At 33.8% G+C, this 14,390-nt stretch overlaps 2 protein-coding genes across 2 annotated transcripts; both read right to left on the bottom strand.

Moving 5' to 3' along the window:
- Positions 1-957: 957 nt before the first annotated feature.
- On the bottom strand, positions 958-5,571 carry LOC107825775 (uncharacterized). The gene is made up of 3 exons (XM_016652687.2): positions 5,414-5,571; positions 2,190-2,342; positions 958-1,666 (listed from the first exon to the last, which is right to left on the bottom strand). The coding sequence occupies exons 2-3, from the start codon at positions 2,338-2,340 to the stop codon at positions 1,404-1,406; spliced, it is 414 nt and encodes a 137-aa protein (XP_016508173.1). The 5' UTR covers positions 2,341-2,342; positions 5,414-5,571; the 3' UTR covers positions 958-1,403.
- A 1,293-nt stretch (positions 5,572-6,864) lies between these two features.
- Positions 6,865-14,011, bottom strand: LOC107825774 (UDP-glucuronic acid decarboxylase 4-like). Its single transcript, XM_016652685.2, has 8 exons — positions 13,597-14,011; positions 11,981-12,279; positions 10,419-10,566; positions 10,167-10,246; positions 9,068-9,151; positions 8,887-8,961; positions 8,256-8,348; positions 6,865-7,355 (listed from the first exon to the last, which is right to left on the bottom strand). Exons 1-8 carry the CDS (start codon positions 13,886-13,888, stop codon positions 7,134-7,136), a joined length of 1,293 nt encoding a protein of 430 aa, XP_016508171.1. The 5' UTR covers positions 13,889-14,011; the 3' UTR covers positions 6,865-7,133.
- Between the last annotated feature and the right edge of the window lie 379 nt (positions 14,012-14,390).

The raw sequence follows: 14,390 nt of genomic DNA, 5'->3' as shown, positions 1-14,390 counted from the left end.
TTTGGACTATATATAGAAATTTTTGCCTTAACAACTCCTTTTATTTTCCTAAAAAAAGCTCTATTTTCTTTCTTAGAGAGGACATGTTCACATTCAAGAATGACTCATCAATATGTTTTATTCAGTTACATAGTAGGTTAATTATATTTTTACACTATTAGCACTTGTCAATTTATTATATAACATGTTAATTACCATTTTTATCAAATTAAATTTATTTATTATTACCTTATAAGAAATCGGATGGTGTAAACTTAAACAAATTACAAATATGGGATAATCACAGTCTTCGTTTATTTTTTTAAATTTTTTTTGGTGTGTGTGAGAGTGTGAGAATGGGGAGGGGAGATTAAGGGATCATGAGACAAATAGCCAATCGTATTTATTGTTTACTTTTCTTAGCCGATATACATAATTGATTATACAGGGACACATATTATACATGAACTATATAAATATTATATATGTGTCTGCTATTTTTAGTTTAAGGGTTGAATAGGCGGCTATTCGGGTTAATTTTTCAATTAAAATTTTTCTGCTCTAATGAATGTGGGACCGTCTGATCCCATCAGCCATGTAAGGGAATTGTTAATTGCTAAGTAGTTCGTATATAAATATATGTGCATTGATTAATATTCAGTAATCAACACATCTGATCTCCTTGGATTATTACATGATTAGATCTATTAATTCAATAAGTAATTATAGCAGCTTATTGCTCTATTTTTCAAGTTACACTTGATATTGCAGAGTTATCTTATTGTTGCAGGTCAACCTTAACTTCAACACAATATAACACTCAAGAAAAATAGAAATCTGGCACAATTCATGAATACTTTTTCACAATCTTCATAATAGAATAGAAACATTCAAAAAATAGCCATTTCAACCACAAAATCACACACATAATTACCACATGCCAGTCTTCAGAAGGTACAGGAGAAACAAAGACAGGCATTAGAGGAGAATTCTCCACCTTCTGAAATGTTTTACTAAATTGAAACTGGTTCAGGCATTTCATTTTAAGTACATACAATCTGTGAACTTTTGAGCAACACTATTGCTAGGCTCAACCTCAAAAGTCTAACATGCCATGCAGCGACCATCTAGCAAAGGATAGGGCAGCTACGTAGGGTCCGGGGAAAGGTCACACCCCAAGGGATGTGATTTAAACAGCATACCCTAATGCAAGCATTAGTGGCTGCTTCCACGGCTCAAACCCGTAACCTATAGGTCACACGGAGAAAACTTTACCATTACTCCAAGGCTCCCCTTCACCATCTAGCAAAGGAAACTGCTAAATTACATAATACAAATTGCGAAAAAGTAGCTATTGAAGATGCTAAAACAAAACAACCATAAACAAGATATAGAGATGGAGCAAATTTCTGATTTGTTCTTAGTTAACCAGGACCAACTTTGGGAATGTCATAGTGCTCGCTCATGTTTGCCAAGTACTGATTGAAATCTTCGATTCGGTCACGATGTGATTTATTAGCAGTCTTGGCCATCTTATGCATGTCAATCCTCTCCCTTTGTTCTATGTAGCGCCTCTCTGCAGGGGTTAGATTATCATCCCAGCGACCAGCATTTTCTTCACCAACAGATTTAGTGGCATCTGTACTCTCTTCCTTGGTGGGATCATCTAAAGATCCACTACCACCATCTACATCCAGTCAGAAACATTCAGTGAAGTGGGTAGACAAGAGAAACCATATATCATCTCTCAGAACATACAAGATGAAATGTATCTAGGCTGGAAAGTGGAATATGCCTCAGTTACTCATCCAATATTGTTTGGAAACAATGAAAACAGCATTTAGCCATTAAGGCATTAATTGAATTTCAAATTGCTGGAATGTGTCAAAAATTGTAGTTCCTCAATGTCCTAAGAAGGCTTAATGTGGTCAACAGTTGTTAAATTACTACTTCTAGCCCTACCTGTCGTATCACTAAACTCTACCATGCAAAAAACATATTTCCATTAGATGAGAGAAAATTGGGATTTTAGGACCATCAGTTTGAATCACAACAATAAACTGTTCAACCATTATGGACTAGCTATCATCTATCAGTTTCACTGTACTCCAACCAAGTTGAATGTAGAGGGAGGGTGGGAGGAACCAGTAAACAGGAACAGTAATACCAAAAGCACAAGACTTTATGCACTTGGAGATATCACCACTCACCTGTTAAAAGCTCCTTTCCTGTAACCTGGGAGATTTGATCATAATCCTTCTTTTCTTTCTTTTTCTTTTTCTTTATTCCAGCGGCTTTTACATCCAATGCCTTTCCCTTTAGTTTCAACTTCCCGCCAACCACATTATCATATGCAGACATTTCTGTCAGGAAAGTCAAAAACATTGAGCTTTGGCCACAATAACAAAAACTGTAAGAAGGAAACTATTGGATTGATAAGCTTAATATGTAGGCATTCACATGTCATATTTTCAAACTAAAAATCTGTGTCTGTGGTTCAGCAGTAGTTATGGTGCTCACCTAACTATCTATTGTTCATGCCAGTGTTATAAAAAGCGGTCGCTTCCTTGCTTAAAGCGAGAAGCGAAGCGAAGCGGCTCTTTAACCGCTTCTGCCATGTGAAGCGACTTAGGTAGAAAAAAGCGACCGCTTCCCACTAAAAAGCGAGAAGCGACCAATCGAAGCGACACGATGCAAGGGAGCGCTTCTTCTTCAACGCGACAGCTGCCAGGCTTTTTAATTAAAAAAGAAGGGTTTCAGTGTTTTTTTATTAAATACGACCAGCAGATATTCAACTAAAGAGGCGACTAGGGTTCTTCAACTTCAAGTCTTCACAGGTATGTGATGATTTTCCTCCTCCTCCTCCTCCTTCTTCTTTTTCTTCTTTTTCTTTTTCTTTTTTGTTTTTGTTTTTGTTTTTGTTTTTCTTTTTCTTTTTCTTTCACTGTTTCAACGTCCAAATAGCAGCGAAATGCTAGCGAATTTTTTTTTTTCCTTCGGTTCTTCTTTCTCATTCTTCTCCTCTTCGTTGAAATGCTGCCCAATTTTTTTTTAATTGTTTTTATGCTGCCCAGTTTTTAACAGAACTTATGCAGTATTTTTTTAATTTTTTTTTTTAACTTCCGCTTTACTTCAAAAAAGCGAGCGCTTCGCTTCTCGCTTTAAGCGAAATGGGGGTTGTCGCTTTTTCTCGCTTCACGCTCTTCACAACACTGGTTCATGCATATGCCTACTTTTATCCATTTTACTATAATCAACATCCTGACAAGCTACAAATATTTTCTTCATTATTCACACACTTTTCTTAAATTTCAATATAAACAGTATATATGCATTTGACATGATTCACCTATTTCTCCTGCTGCCAGTCGGCCACACCCCATCAGTAAAAGAGGAGAACTAACACTAGGTTTTGAAACCTAACACTTCAGGTATATGCCACAAAAATAAGAATAGCTTGTAGAAAACATTGCATTGTGAATTTCGTGAAATTCAAATGAGAATCGATAAAATATCATCCCCATGTTTGAATGCAAACATGGGGATGATCCAGAGAAATGGGGAGATCGACGAGGATGCCACACACAGTATTGGGGTGGGGTGGATGAAATGGAGGTTAGCATCTAGAGTTCCGTGTGACAAGAATGTGCCAATGAAACTTAAAGGTAAGTTCTATAGAGCGGTGGTTAGACTGGCTATGTTGTATGGGGCTGAGTGTTGGCCAGTCAAGAATGCACATATCCAGAAGATGAAAGTAGTCGAGATGAGGATGTTAAGGTGGATGTGCGGGCACACGAGGCTGGATAAGATTAGGAATGAAAATATTTGGGAGAAGGTGGGTGTTGCTTCCATGACAAGATGCGGGAAGCGAGGCATAGATGGTTCGGGCACGTGAGGAGGAGGCGCTCAGATGCCCCGGTTAGGAAGTATGAGTGGTTGGTTTTGGCAGGTACAGAAGACGTAAAGGGCAGCCTAAGAAGTATTGGGACGAGGTAATCAGGCATGACATGGCGCGGCTTCAGATTTCCGAGGACATGGCTCTTGATAGGAAGGTTTGGAGTTCGAGCATTAGGGTTCTAGGTTAGGGGGTAGTCGAACATTTTTTCTCTTTGTACCGGTTAGTCTAATAGAGTTTTGTTTAGGACTGCTAGCGGGTTATGTTGTGTGTACACTATTTTTCTCTTTTTGCATAGTATTGGGTTATTACCCTTCCACATATTTACTGTCTTGTTCGATTGCTGAGTATTATTTTTCTGGGTTTTTTTGTTGTTACCGGTTTATTCTTTTGTTCTTTTCTGATATTATCATCTCGTCTATTGAGCCAAGGGTTTTCCGGAAATACCTTCCTTACCCCCGGGTATGGGTAAGGTCTGCATACACTCTACCCTCCCCAGACCTCACTAGTGAGATTCTACTGGGTGGTTGTTGTACGTTTGAATGCAAAATCACAAGGGCTCAAGTGTCTGGTCAATGCTCCAACATGACCTCAATAGTTCCAAACTTCCAAGTTTCTCATTTTACTAGCTGACCTGCCCAGCCAAGAAGTTAAACCAGCTATATCAACCTCCTCATCACATTTGTTGGGCCAAGAGTATGCGGATTACTGAACCAGGAATGTTCTTTAAATTTCTAGAGAATATGTGTCTAGATTCATTACACTTGAATAACGAAAATCTTATAGAGTGTTGTATAAGAGATCGTATGATATTGTGCATTTGCTTTTAATTATATACTTCCATTAGCCTAGAGAATGATTACCAACCATATTGTCCGTAGCCTAAGACTCGTATATAAGGAGCACCGCTTGTACATTGTTACTTAATCAAGCGAAAAAGATTTTTTTAATGTTAGTGGAGACTCAAATAGCCTCTGTGATCTTAGTAGAAACAAGTGTCAATAAACATTAGCCGATAAAATGCTACCAATAAAAAAAAATAGGATAAAGGCATAGTTGATTGTTAGGTCATCCATTAGAGTTTCTTCACTTTCCAAAAATCCTTTAACTAGGCAATTTCAGGGATGCTGCAATTACTTCCCAATTTGCACGCCAAAAACAATGCGATTCACAAACAGATAAAAGTATAATCACATATGCTTCAATAAATCAACACAACAGATTTCATGAGCTTAAAATTCACATACTTTCGATTACATACCAGTAAAAAACCCTAATTCCTAAATCTCACATCACCATATATTTTAGCTCCGAAAGAATTAGACTTTTCACGATTCATAACAGGAATAAAAACTGAACTAAATATAAATTAACCAAATATATTCAAATAGATTTAAAAAAATTCACAATTAAAAAAAATAAAGCAATTAATTAATTTGAAGGTTTTATATTATAAACCAAATATGAGAAAGAGATACAGATGAAACCATGGTGGAGGTGATGCCGCCATCGACGGATGTCGGAGGGCGGAGGACTCACCGGAGGAGAGTTAATACGGCAGCGTCAGAACTGCACCGGAGCTTCCAAAAGCAGCAACAGAGAGAAAGTGAAATAAAAATCGGAATTTTAGCTTTGGATGAAAACGATGATATTTACGTTCGAGACCCGATAGTTTATTTAATTACATAAAGACTCCTAACTTTTCTAGGATTCTTGGAAGCATTAAATGTTTTTCCTAGTGTGAGCCTTAAAAGTCCCCGAAGTTAGGCAATCAACATAAATTCCTTTAAAAATAGATTCGTCTTTCTTAATGACTCTTCTTATAAAATAGAATATGTTTCTTAGGAGCTTGCTCCAGTTGTTAATCTCCTTCGTTACCTTGAGTTTTCTGACCGCTAATATCGAGAAATTCTAAATATATTTGATATTCTTATCAATCATCCAAATTTACGTTGTATGACGATCGATGTATTATGGTATTTCGATATTTCCCGAACTATTATTCAATTTCTAAGCTTTAAATCAATCTTCAATAGCAGAATTTTAGAGTCGACGGAAAAAATTAAAACATCATAAAGAGTTTTAAGTGTCTACACCAAAACAAGTTGTTGGTTAAAGCAATGATTCTTCAAAGTGTCCTGTTTATAGTATTAATCCCAATGTTTATGTGGTGTCTGTTGCTATTAACTCAAAACTTGTGAGCCTAAGTAGAAATTTGAAAAGTTCTTAGTTGTCTTTTTTTATAAATCATGGGTAGTTAAACTTCTTACAAAATGTATTTGTTTATTTTCTTGGAAATGATATTGATATTTTCTAAGCAATTCACACACAGTTTAGTTATATTAATATGACAAAAAATAATTTTGTGAGAGTAACATTACTGTCATAGTAGATCTTTAATGTGCCAAAAATAATTTTTAAAATTTTTATGATTATAGTGTGTAAAACGATTAACCATACATGAATTAACCCCAAAAGATAAGCACGAATATGCAAAATTCTTTTATAATAGTACGAGCTAGCCAATTTTTGGATTGATAATTGAAAAATGGACAACATTTGCAAAGTCATTAAAAAATAGCCAGCGTTTGCAAATTCATTGAAAAATAGCCATTATTTTGCTGAAACACAGAAAGTTCTAGCATAATATGCGGGATTATGGAGCTCATGCGTATAAACTTTCAGTATATTATGTTGGAACTCCATCACATTATGCTGGAAGCTCATATGTAAAAAAAAATTGAACTCCAATATATTATGCTGGAAGCTCATATGAAAACAAAAATCGAACTCCAGTATATTATGCTGGAATATTTCTGGATTTTTAAGGGTACTGTTATTCAGATTTTATCTTTACATAAAAAAGTGACTAAAATTTGATTACTTTTAAAATTGTGACTATTTTTCAATTGGCAGTCGTAAATCTGAGCACTTTTTTATTTTTTCCCCCATCTATTTAGCTATGTCAATTGCCAAGGGCCCAAGAGAAGTATCAAACATTAACTCATATATTGATCAAAAGCACAAGAGCAATCTTAACTTTACTAATGCATCAAAAACATTCTTTTATATTCTACCATCCTCTTTCAATAGAGGATATTATTCTGGAAATAGTTTAATAATTAAAAAAAAAAAAGGACAGTCCGATGCACTAACAAAAAAAAAAAACTCTGAAAGAGCCTCTCTTGTTATTATAATTTCTTTTCATTTTTCTCCACTTAACCATTTTCATGGCTCAAATGAATGGAGAAAACCTCAATTATATAGTCAACAGGCTACCAGAATCTCGCTTCTCGTCGCCGAAAATCCGTTGCCGGAAGTCATCAACCATCATCGGAAGTCCTTGCCGGAGGGAAACTGTTGGCTCCCACCCAAGAAGTTGTTTTGCTTTTGTAATGTCAGGTTTCCTCTTGTGAGGATCATCTTCTGTATTTGACCTAAATTCTATCTTTGCATTTGGATCTATTGTTTCTTGCACCACCTGCAAATATATTAGCTCAATACAAGTTTTAATAAGTAGTACCATTTATCTATATTGCTCGGATTTTTAAAAAATGTCTCTGAGTGCATGTCGGATCCTCCAAAAGTAATGTATTTTTGGAGAATCCGATACGGGTGCGGTAACATTTTAGAGAGTCCGCGTACCACAATAATTTATGTATCTAGAAACAAAGTAATGAATGTCAAGTCCAACGAAAGATATGATTTTCAGGCCTATTTTTCAAACTTTGTCATGTTTGCTTGTATAGTCAACTCTCTCTATTAACAGTTTTGTTTGTTCCGAATATTTTTGGTTGTTATAGCGAAATGCTGTCAGAGAACATAACAACATTATGTTTAGGACTCATTAAATGTATATGTCAAATGGTCGTAGTAAACTATCCAACTAGTCGCATAGATATACTTATTTCACCCAATAACAACATCAAGATGCATATTTTGGCTAAGGCACTATGCTTATCTAAAATGAAACTTAATCTGACAATATAAATAACGGTAAAAATGAATGAATGAAGTCGTGTTTACACCACATCAATAAATGCATAATATGTATTTGCACGTAAACTTATTCTATTTAATCATGGTTAATAAATATATATATATTCACATTATTAAATCACTTAACCATGGATAAGTTGATGGATGTGGTTTGGATATAAACATGGTATGTTGATGTGGTTTTGGTGTAAATATTGGATGCAGGTAAATATCTACCTATAAAACATATATTCACATTTTTTCTAGTTCTAGGAAATCTGAGTCAAAGATATACATGAACATGTAGATTTGGCTTGAAAATTGAGTTTTAAGATTCAATCTCTGGATGCAATAAAATTACTTGCTCATTTAAGATTAATTAAAGTAATTTTTTGTGTAATACCTTAGCTAATTCAAGCATGGTGAATTCCCCAGGATTCCCAAGATTGAAAGGACCTACATGATCTCCTTCCATCAACCTCATCAAACCTTCTACCTGTATAATTCCATACATAAAATATTTACACGATCGGGTCATTTACTAAGTACATAATTACAGGTAATTTCTTAATAAATATTAATTGGTTCTGGCAAAAACGATATCTATAACATCAGAGACGAAAACAAAATTTGAAATTTATGGGTTCTGGGTTCTGAATTTGCCACAAAACTCATAGCTCGTCTTAGTTATTGGATTAACAATTAAATATTTATACATATTTAATGAGTTTCCATATATAAATATAATGCTTAACCAAATGTGACTGGGTTCGGCCGAAACCGCACACAATAGACTAGCTCCACCTATATATAACATTCTATATCACATGTTAAAGTTTACTAGTAGTATAAAAAAAATATTTACATCATCGGTGTATATAACTTAAATTCAAGTAGATAGAGGTTTTTTTTTTTTAAAACCACAATTAGTTTTTCATAATAACTCAGTAACAATCCTAATAGAATTAGAAGCACTGCATTTTATTTTATTTTTTTGACTGAGTTGAAAAAGTGAATAGGAAATAAAAATTTACCAAATCAGAAACAAACTGAAAGCTCCTGGTTTGTTTCCCATCTCCATAAACTGTCATTGGCTCCTTTCTCAAGGCCTACATATTTTTATATATTCAAATGAAAGTAATGAATATTAAATCAAATCAAATACAAAGAATACACTATTTGGGATTTTCTTTAATTTGATAAAATAACACAAACCTGTGCAACAAAATTGCTCACAACACGACCATCATCTATGCACATACGTGGTCCATATGTGTTGAAAATCCTAGCAATCCTAACCTACCAAAAATTTAAAAAAAAAAAAAAAAAACTTTAAATTGAAAACTATTCATCGAAAAATTCAACATATTGAGAATATTTTTTTATTTGACATAGGAAAATGTTCAAAATTTGTCATGTACTATTTGGAATTGCTCAATTTTATCATTTATTACATTTTTGGTCCATTCATACTCTTGTTGTTAACAAATCGTCTCGTATTTGTCCTCTATTATTAATTGAGTTACAATTTGAAATGGGTCGACTTCATATGTCCAAACCCATAGGAAAATAAGTTCAAATTTACTTCTTAGCTTCTTATTATTGTTTAAAATTACGTTAAGATGGAGCTCCGTTAGGGGGTCAAGGCAAAACAATTTTTTTTCTCTTAATGGCAGGGATAATATCAGAACAAAAATTTAATAGAGACCGAAAATTGTGTAATTTCGAACAGTGGCAGCCCGGTGCACTAAGCTCCCGCTATGCGCAGGGTCCGGGGAAGGGTCGGACCACAAGGGTCCATTGTACGCAGCCTTACTTTACATTTCTATAAGAGGTTGTTTCCACAGCTTGAACTCGGGACCTCCTGGTTACATGATAATAACATTACCAGTTACGCCAAGGCTCTCCTTGAACATATATATATGATTCCGAACTTCGAAAAATCATATGAATTTCCTAAAACTGTTACGCATCTTTTCTAAGGACCCGTTTGGCCATAGATTTTGCCAAAATAAATTTGGGTTTTATTTGGCAAACACATGTTTGGTCATAGATTTTGCTTATATTTTGGTAAAATCCCAAATTCCAAATTCCAAATCCCAAAACCAGCTCAATAGCTAGTTTCGAGCCAAAATATTTACAAACACTAATAATATACATGTTTTTCCAAAATAAATTTGGGAAATATGTGTTTGAAAACGTACGTCCAAACACAGTTTTATCTTCAAACCAAACTTCAACCAAATCAGATTTTTTAAAACAAATTTAGAAATCTATGACCAAACGCTAGCTAAGTATCAAGTAGAAAATAAACCTCAATGTTGAGTCCTCTATGGTAGTCCATGGTCAAAGTTTCAGCTGTACGTTTTCCTTCATCATAACAACTACGAACACCTGCTCAATGCTCATTTGAAAGGTAAAGCAAAACATTAGTTTTTTTGGGTTTGTAATTAACTAACCTGCTATCACATGTTAAAATATACGAATAATTTAAAAACTCTTTAGACTGACAGTATATATAACTTAAATCCATTATCAAAACTACGAGTAGAATGAAGTGATTTACCAATGGGATTAACATTGCCCCAATAAGTTTCAGCCTGAGGATGTTGCAATGGATCACCATACACTTCACTTGTGCTTGTAAGCAAAAATCGAGCACCTATTCTTTTTGCTAATCCCAACATGTTCAATGTTCCCATCACATTTGTTTTGTGATATCTATCCAATTTATAGTCAAGGAATCTTGCCCCAAAAATACCTCCAAAATACCAACATGTATTTACATAGTATAATTGTATACATGCAGTAAACTACTACAACAACAACCCAGTAAAATCCGACAAAGCAGAGATGTTATTTTCAATAGACCATCGGCTCAAGAAGACGGAAAGAGATAATACATCAGTACTATCAATAAAAACCATAGAAATAATAACAGCATCATAAGAACAAAAAAATAGATGAAATAAAGCAATAACAATAACCAGTAAATAAGGCCCGACACTATGAAAAACGGAAGAGTAGTTGAACACAACATTAACCACTAGCAGTCTAAGACAAAATCCTAACTGACTAGCCTCTTACCGGTACGAAGTAGAAATATGCTCAACTACCTCCTAACCTACAACCCTGATGCTCGACCTCCACACATTTGCAGCGAACTACTTAGTTATATACTTCACAATTACAATTTAAATAGAAGAGAATAATCCTAAAAAGGTTTAATTTTACTTATTAATCTTTCTCATTTTAATACAATGATCATATAACTAAGAACATTTGTAATAAGACATAAAACCGACTTGATTGCATATATGGACATAAAAGGTGCAATGTATCAAATTCTCATTAAGAAATACGGATTATACGGCAAAAACCTACTCGCACTGGATATTTACACCAAATCAATAGATACATGGCATGTGTTTTGCATATGGACTTCAATTATTTAACCATGATAAATTATACACATTCTTATCTAATTAAATTAGTTAACCATAGTAAGTTAATGTAGTTTGGTGTAAACACCCGGTATGGATAAGTATTTACCCGGATTATACCATCTTGAGTACCTGTAATGCTAAAAATGATTTTATTTATGTGCACAGACGGTAAAGATTTTTACACTATCAATATATCTTAATTCAGCTATAGCAAATAACTTATCTTATTCACCATATTACTAATATCTTGTTATAAACAGTTATTTATAGTTTTTTTAGATGACAAAAAAATCTGTTACTGTCTATCCAAAATCTCTCCCCTCTATCCCTTTTCAACCACGCCATCAATCCCATTTTTCACTCGATTAAAGCCAAATATTTAAAAATAACATCCGATGCACAAGGTATTTCGTGTTCATATAGGGTTCGAGGAAGGAGCGTATCCCAAGGGGTGTGATGTAGACAATCTACCCTAATGCAAGCATTAATGGTTGCTTCTAACGCTCGAACCCGTGATCTATAGGTCATACAAAAATAATTTTACCGATACTCCAATGCTCCCTTTAAAGCCTGAATATAAAGAAAGGAGATCAAAAAGATAGTCGAACGACTTAGTATTTATGTTTTAAGGTCATGCTAAAAACATAAATTAAAAAAAAAATTCCAAAATGTGAAAGGATATGATGGTCTTGACTGGATTATACTTGTAAGAAACAGGAGAAGCTGGACATGCCAAATGATAAATCTGATCAACTTCCAACAATATTGGCTCAACGACGTCGTGTCGAATGAGTTCAAATCTAGGGTTCTTGAAATGGTGTAATAAATTCTCTTTTCGACCTGTGAAAAAATTATCAACCACAATTACACTATCTCCTTGTGCTATTAATCTGTCCACCAAATGGCTCCCAACAAATCCAGCTCCTCCTGTTACTAATATTCTCAAACTCTTGCTCTTCAATCCCAATGGAACCTTTCCACCTACAACAAATTCTTGTTCATTCTCAAATCAAGAGTAAAATAAGTTCAAAGATGTGTTGCTCGGACTTTTCAAAGTTGACGCCGAGTGTGCAGTGACGGAAACAGGATTGGTTTTTGATATTTAATATATATATATATATATATATATATATATATATATATATATATATATATATATATATATATATGAAGAAGTGACTGATTCAACATTTAATTTATATACATGAAAAAAATTAAGTTTTATCTGCACAATATAATTTTCGGCGAAGGGATTCGGGTGAAACCTCCACCATCCACTTAGCTTTACATCTTCTAAAAATTAGTGTATTTTTGAAAGATTTTAGACGATCTAACTTGGGTATGATAATATTTTTTAGAGGGTTTGAGCAAGATAGGTTAGAAAGGAACAAATTCACTTTTTGTATAGTCAATCAACTACGCCATAATTTTAAGAGAGTTAAAATTGGTTATATAAATTCTTTATATGTATTCCATATTATTTGAGTCCATTTTATACTACGTAATATTATTCAATAATTTGTCCTTTAAGAACATTTAAAATTACAGAAATTCTCTGAATCTCATACTCCTTTGTTTCTACTACCAGAGTTAGATAGAACACAGATTCAACTAATTAAACCTATCATTTTCCAAACTGGACATAAATATATATTTTAAAAATTAACAAAATTTAAGTAAATTAAATTCTAAACTCATAATTCTAAAGTGCAATACGTATTATAATAGCAAAAACTTTATTAGAAATCATATAAAATTTAAATCTTAAATCTGCTTTGCGTATGATAACATATACATCCTAGCCAATATAAAAACACTTATCTAGACACACAACTTAAAATTTGCAATGATTTTCTACGGAAACAATTCAAGTAGCATTCTTGATTTGCCATTTCCATCCGAGAGGTTGTGAGTTCGAGTCTCCCCAAGAGCAAGGTGAGAAGTTCTTGGAGAGAAGGATGTCGGGGGTTTATTTGGAAACAGTCTCTCTACCCTAGGGTAGGGGTAAGGTCTGCGTACACACTACCCTCCCCAGACCCCCACTAAGTGGGATTATACTGGGTTGTTGTTGTTGTTGTATTCTTGATTTGCCATTTAAGAATGGTATAAGTTCAAAATTCAAGATTTGGGTTACGCGAGGCTGATCTAGAGCTAGCAATTACCTCGAGTCAAACTAATTATTTTCGACTCAAATTATGTATACATAAGAAAACAATAAAAACACACTATACATATATTAAGATTACATTTATCCCGCACTCACTAACTTTAAAACCTGAATTCGCCATAACCATATACCTGCATTAATGTTGTGGTCAGCTTCATCAACCAACTCGTATGCTATTCTTCTTGGAATTGGATTCGACACAAATGTATTTGTATCTTGAATATCAATCTTAAACTCGGACCTCAGAGGAGAAGAAGATACAGAAACCAGAGAAAAAATAACAACAGACATGCCAATTCCAATCAAAAGACATACAAGTCTTTGCTTTTCAAGCACATATTGAATTGGATATTTCAATGAAAATCTCTTCATATTGTTTTTCTTTACGTAATTTTTCTGAAACACCTCATTATCAACTCCCATGTTGGCTTTTTGTAAATAAAATTCTCTCTTTTTTTTTCTCCCTTTTTTTAAGATCTAAATGAAAGAAAAAAAGGAAAATGTTGTTTGTTTAGTTTGTGTGAGAAAGAGAATTAAGAAGAGAAATCGAAGATGACGGTGAATGAAGAAAGTGGAAGCATTTGCATGAATTTTCGCCGTAATAAGATGGATGTCTGAGGAGACTAGTGGCTTTCTTCACTTTGCTTTTTTAGCAAATTAAGCTATTCCACGTGTAATTATATTATCTTACCTCCAATTTTCTAATTCTCCAACACAAAGTGAGTAATTAATTTGGAATTTTCAAGCTTATATTAGTAAGCAATATGGAGCAATATTCTCTTTATATATATAAATATATTTGTGAGTTTTTCTTCCGCTGATTTATTTGGGATAGTAACATAGTTTGTTATTGTTATTATTGTAGATAACTTCTAGTGCGTTTTATTCTTCTCTTTATTTTGTATAATAATAACCCACACTACCA

Source organism: Nicotiana tabacum, chromosome 20, assembly GCF_000715075.1.
Source record: "Nicotiana tabacum cultivar K326 chromosome 20, ASM71507v2, whole genome shotgun sequence".
Taxonomy (NCBI): Eukaryota; Viridiplantae; Streptophyta; class Magnoliopsida; order Solanales; family Solanaceae; genus Nicotiana; species Nicotiana tabacum.
The sequence above is the reverse complement of the archived record's forward strand: the minus strand, read 5'-3'. Positions and strand labels throughout refer to the sequence as shown.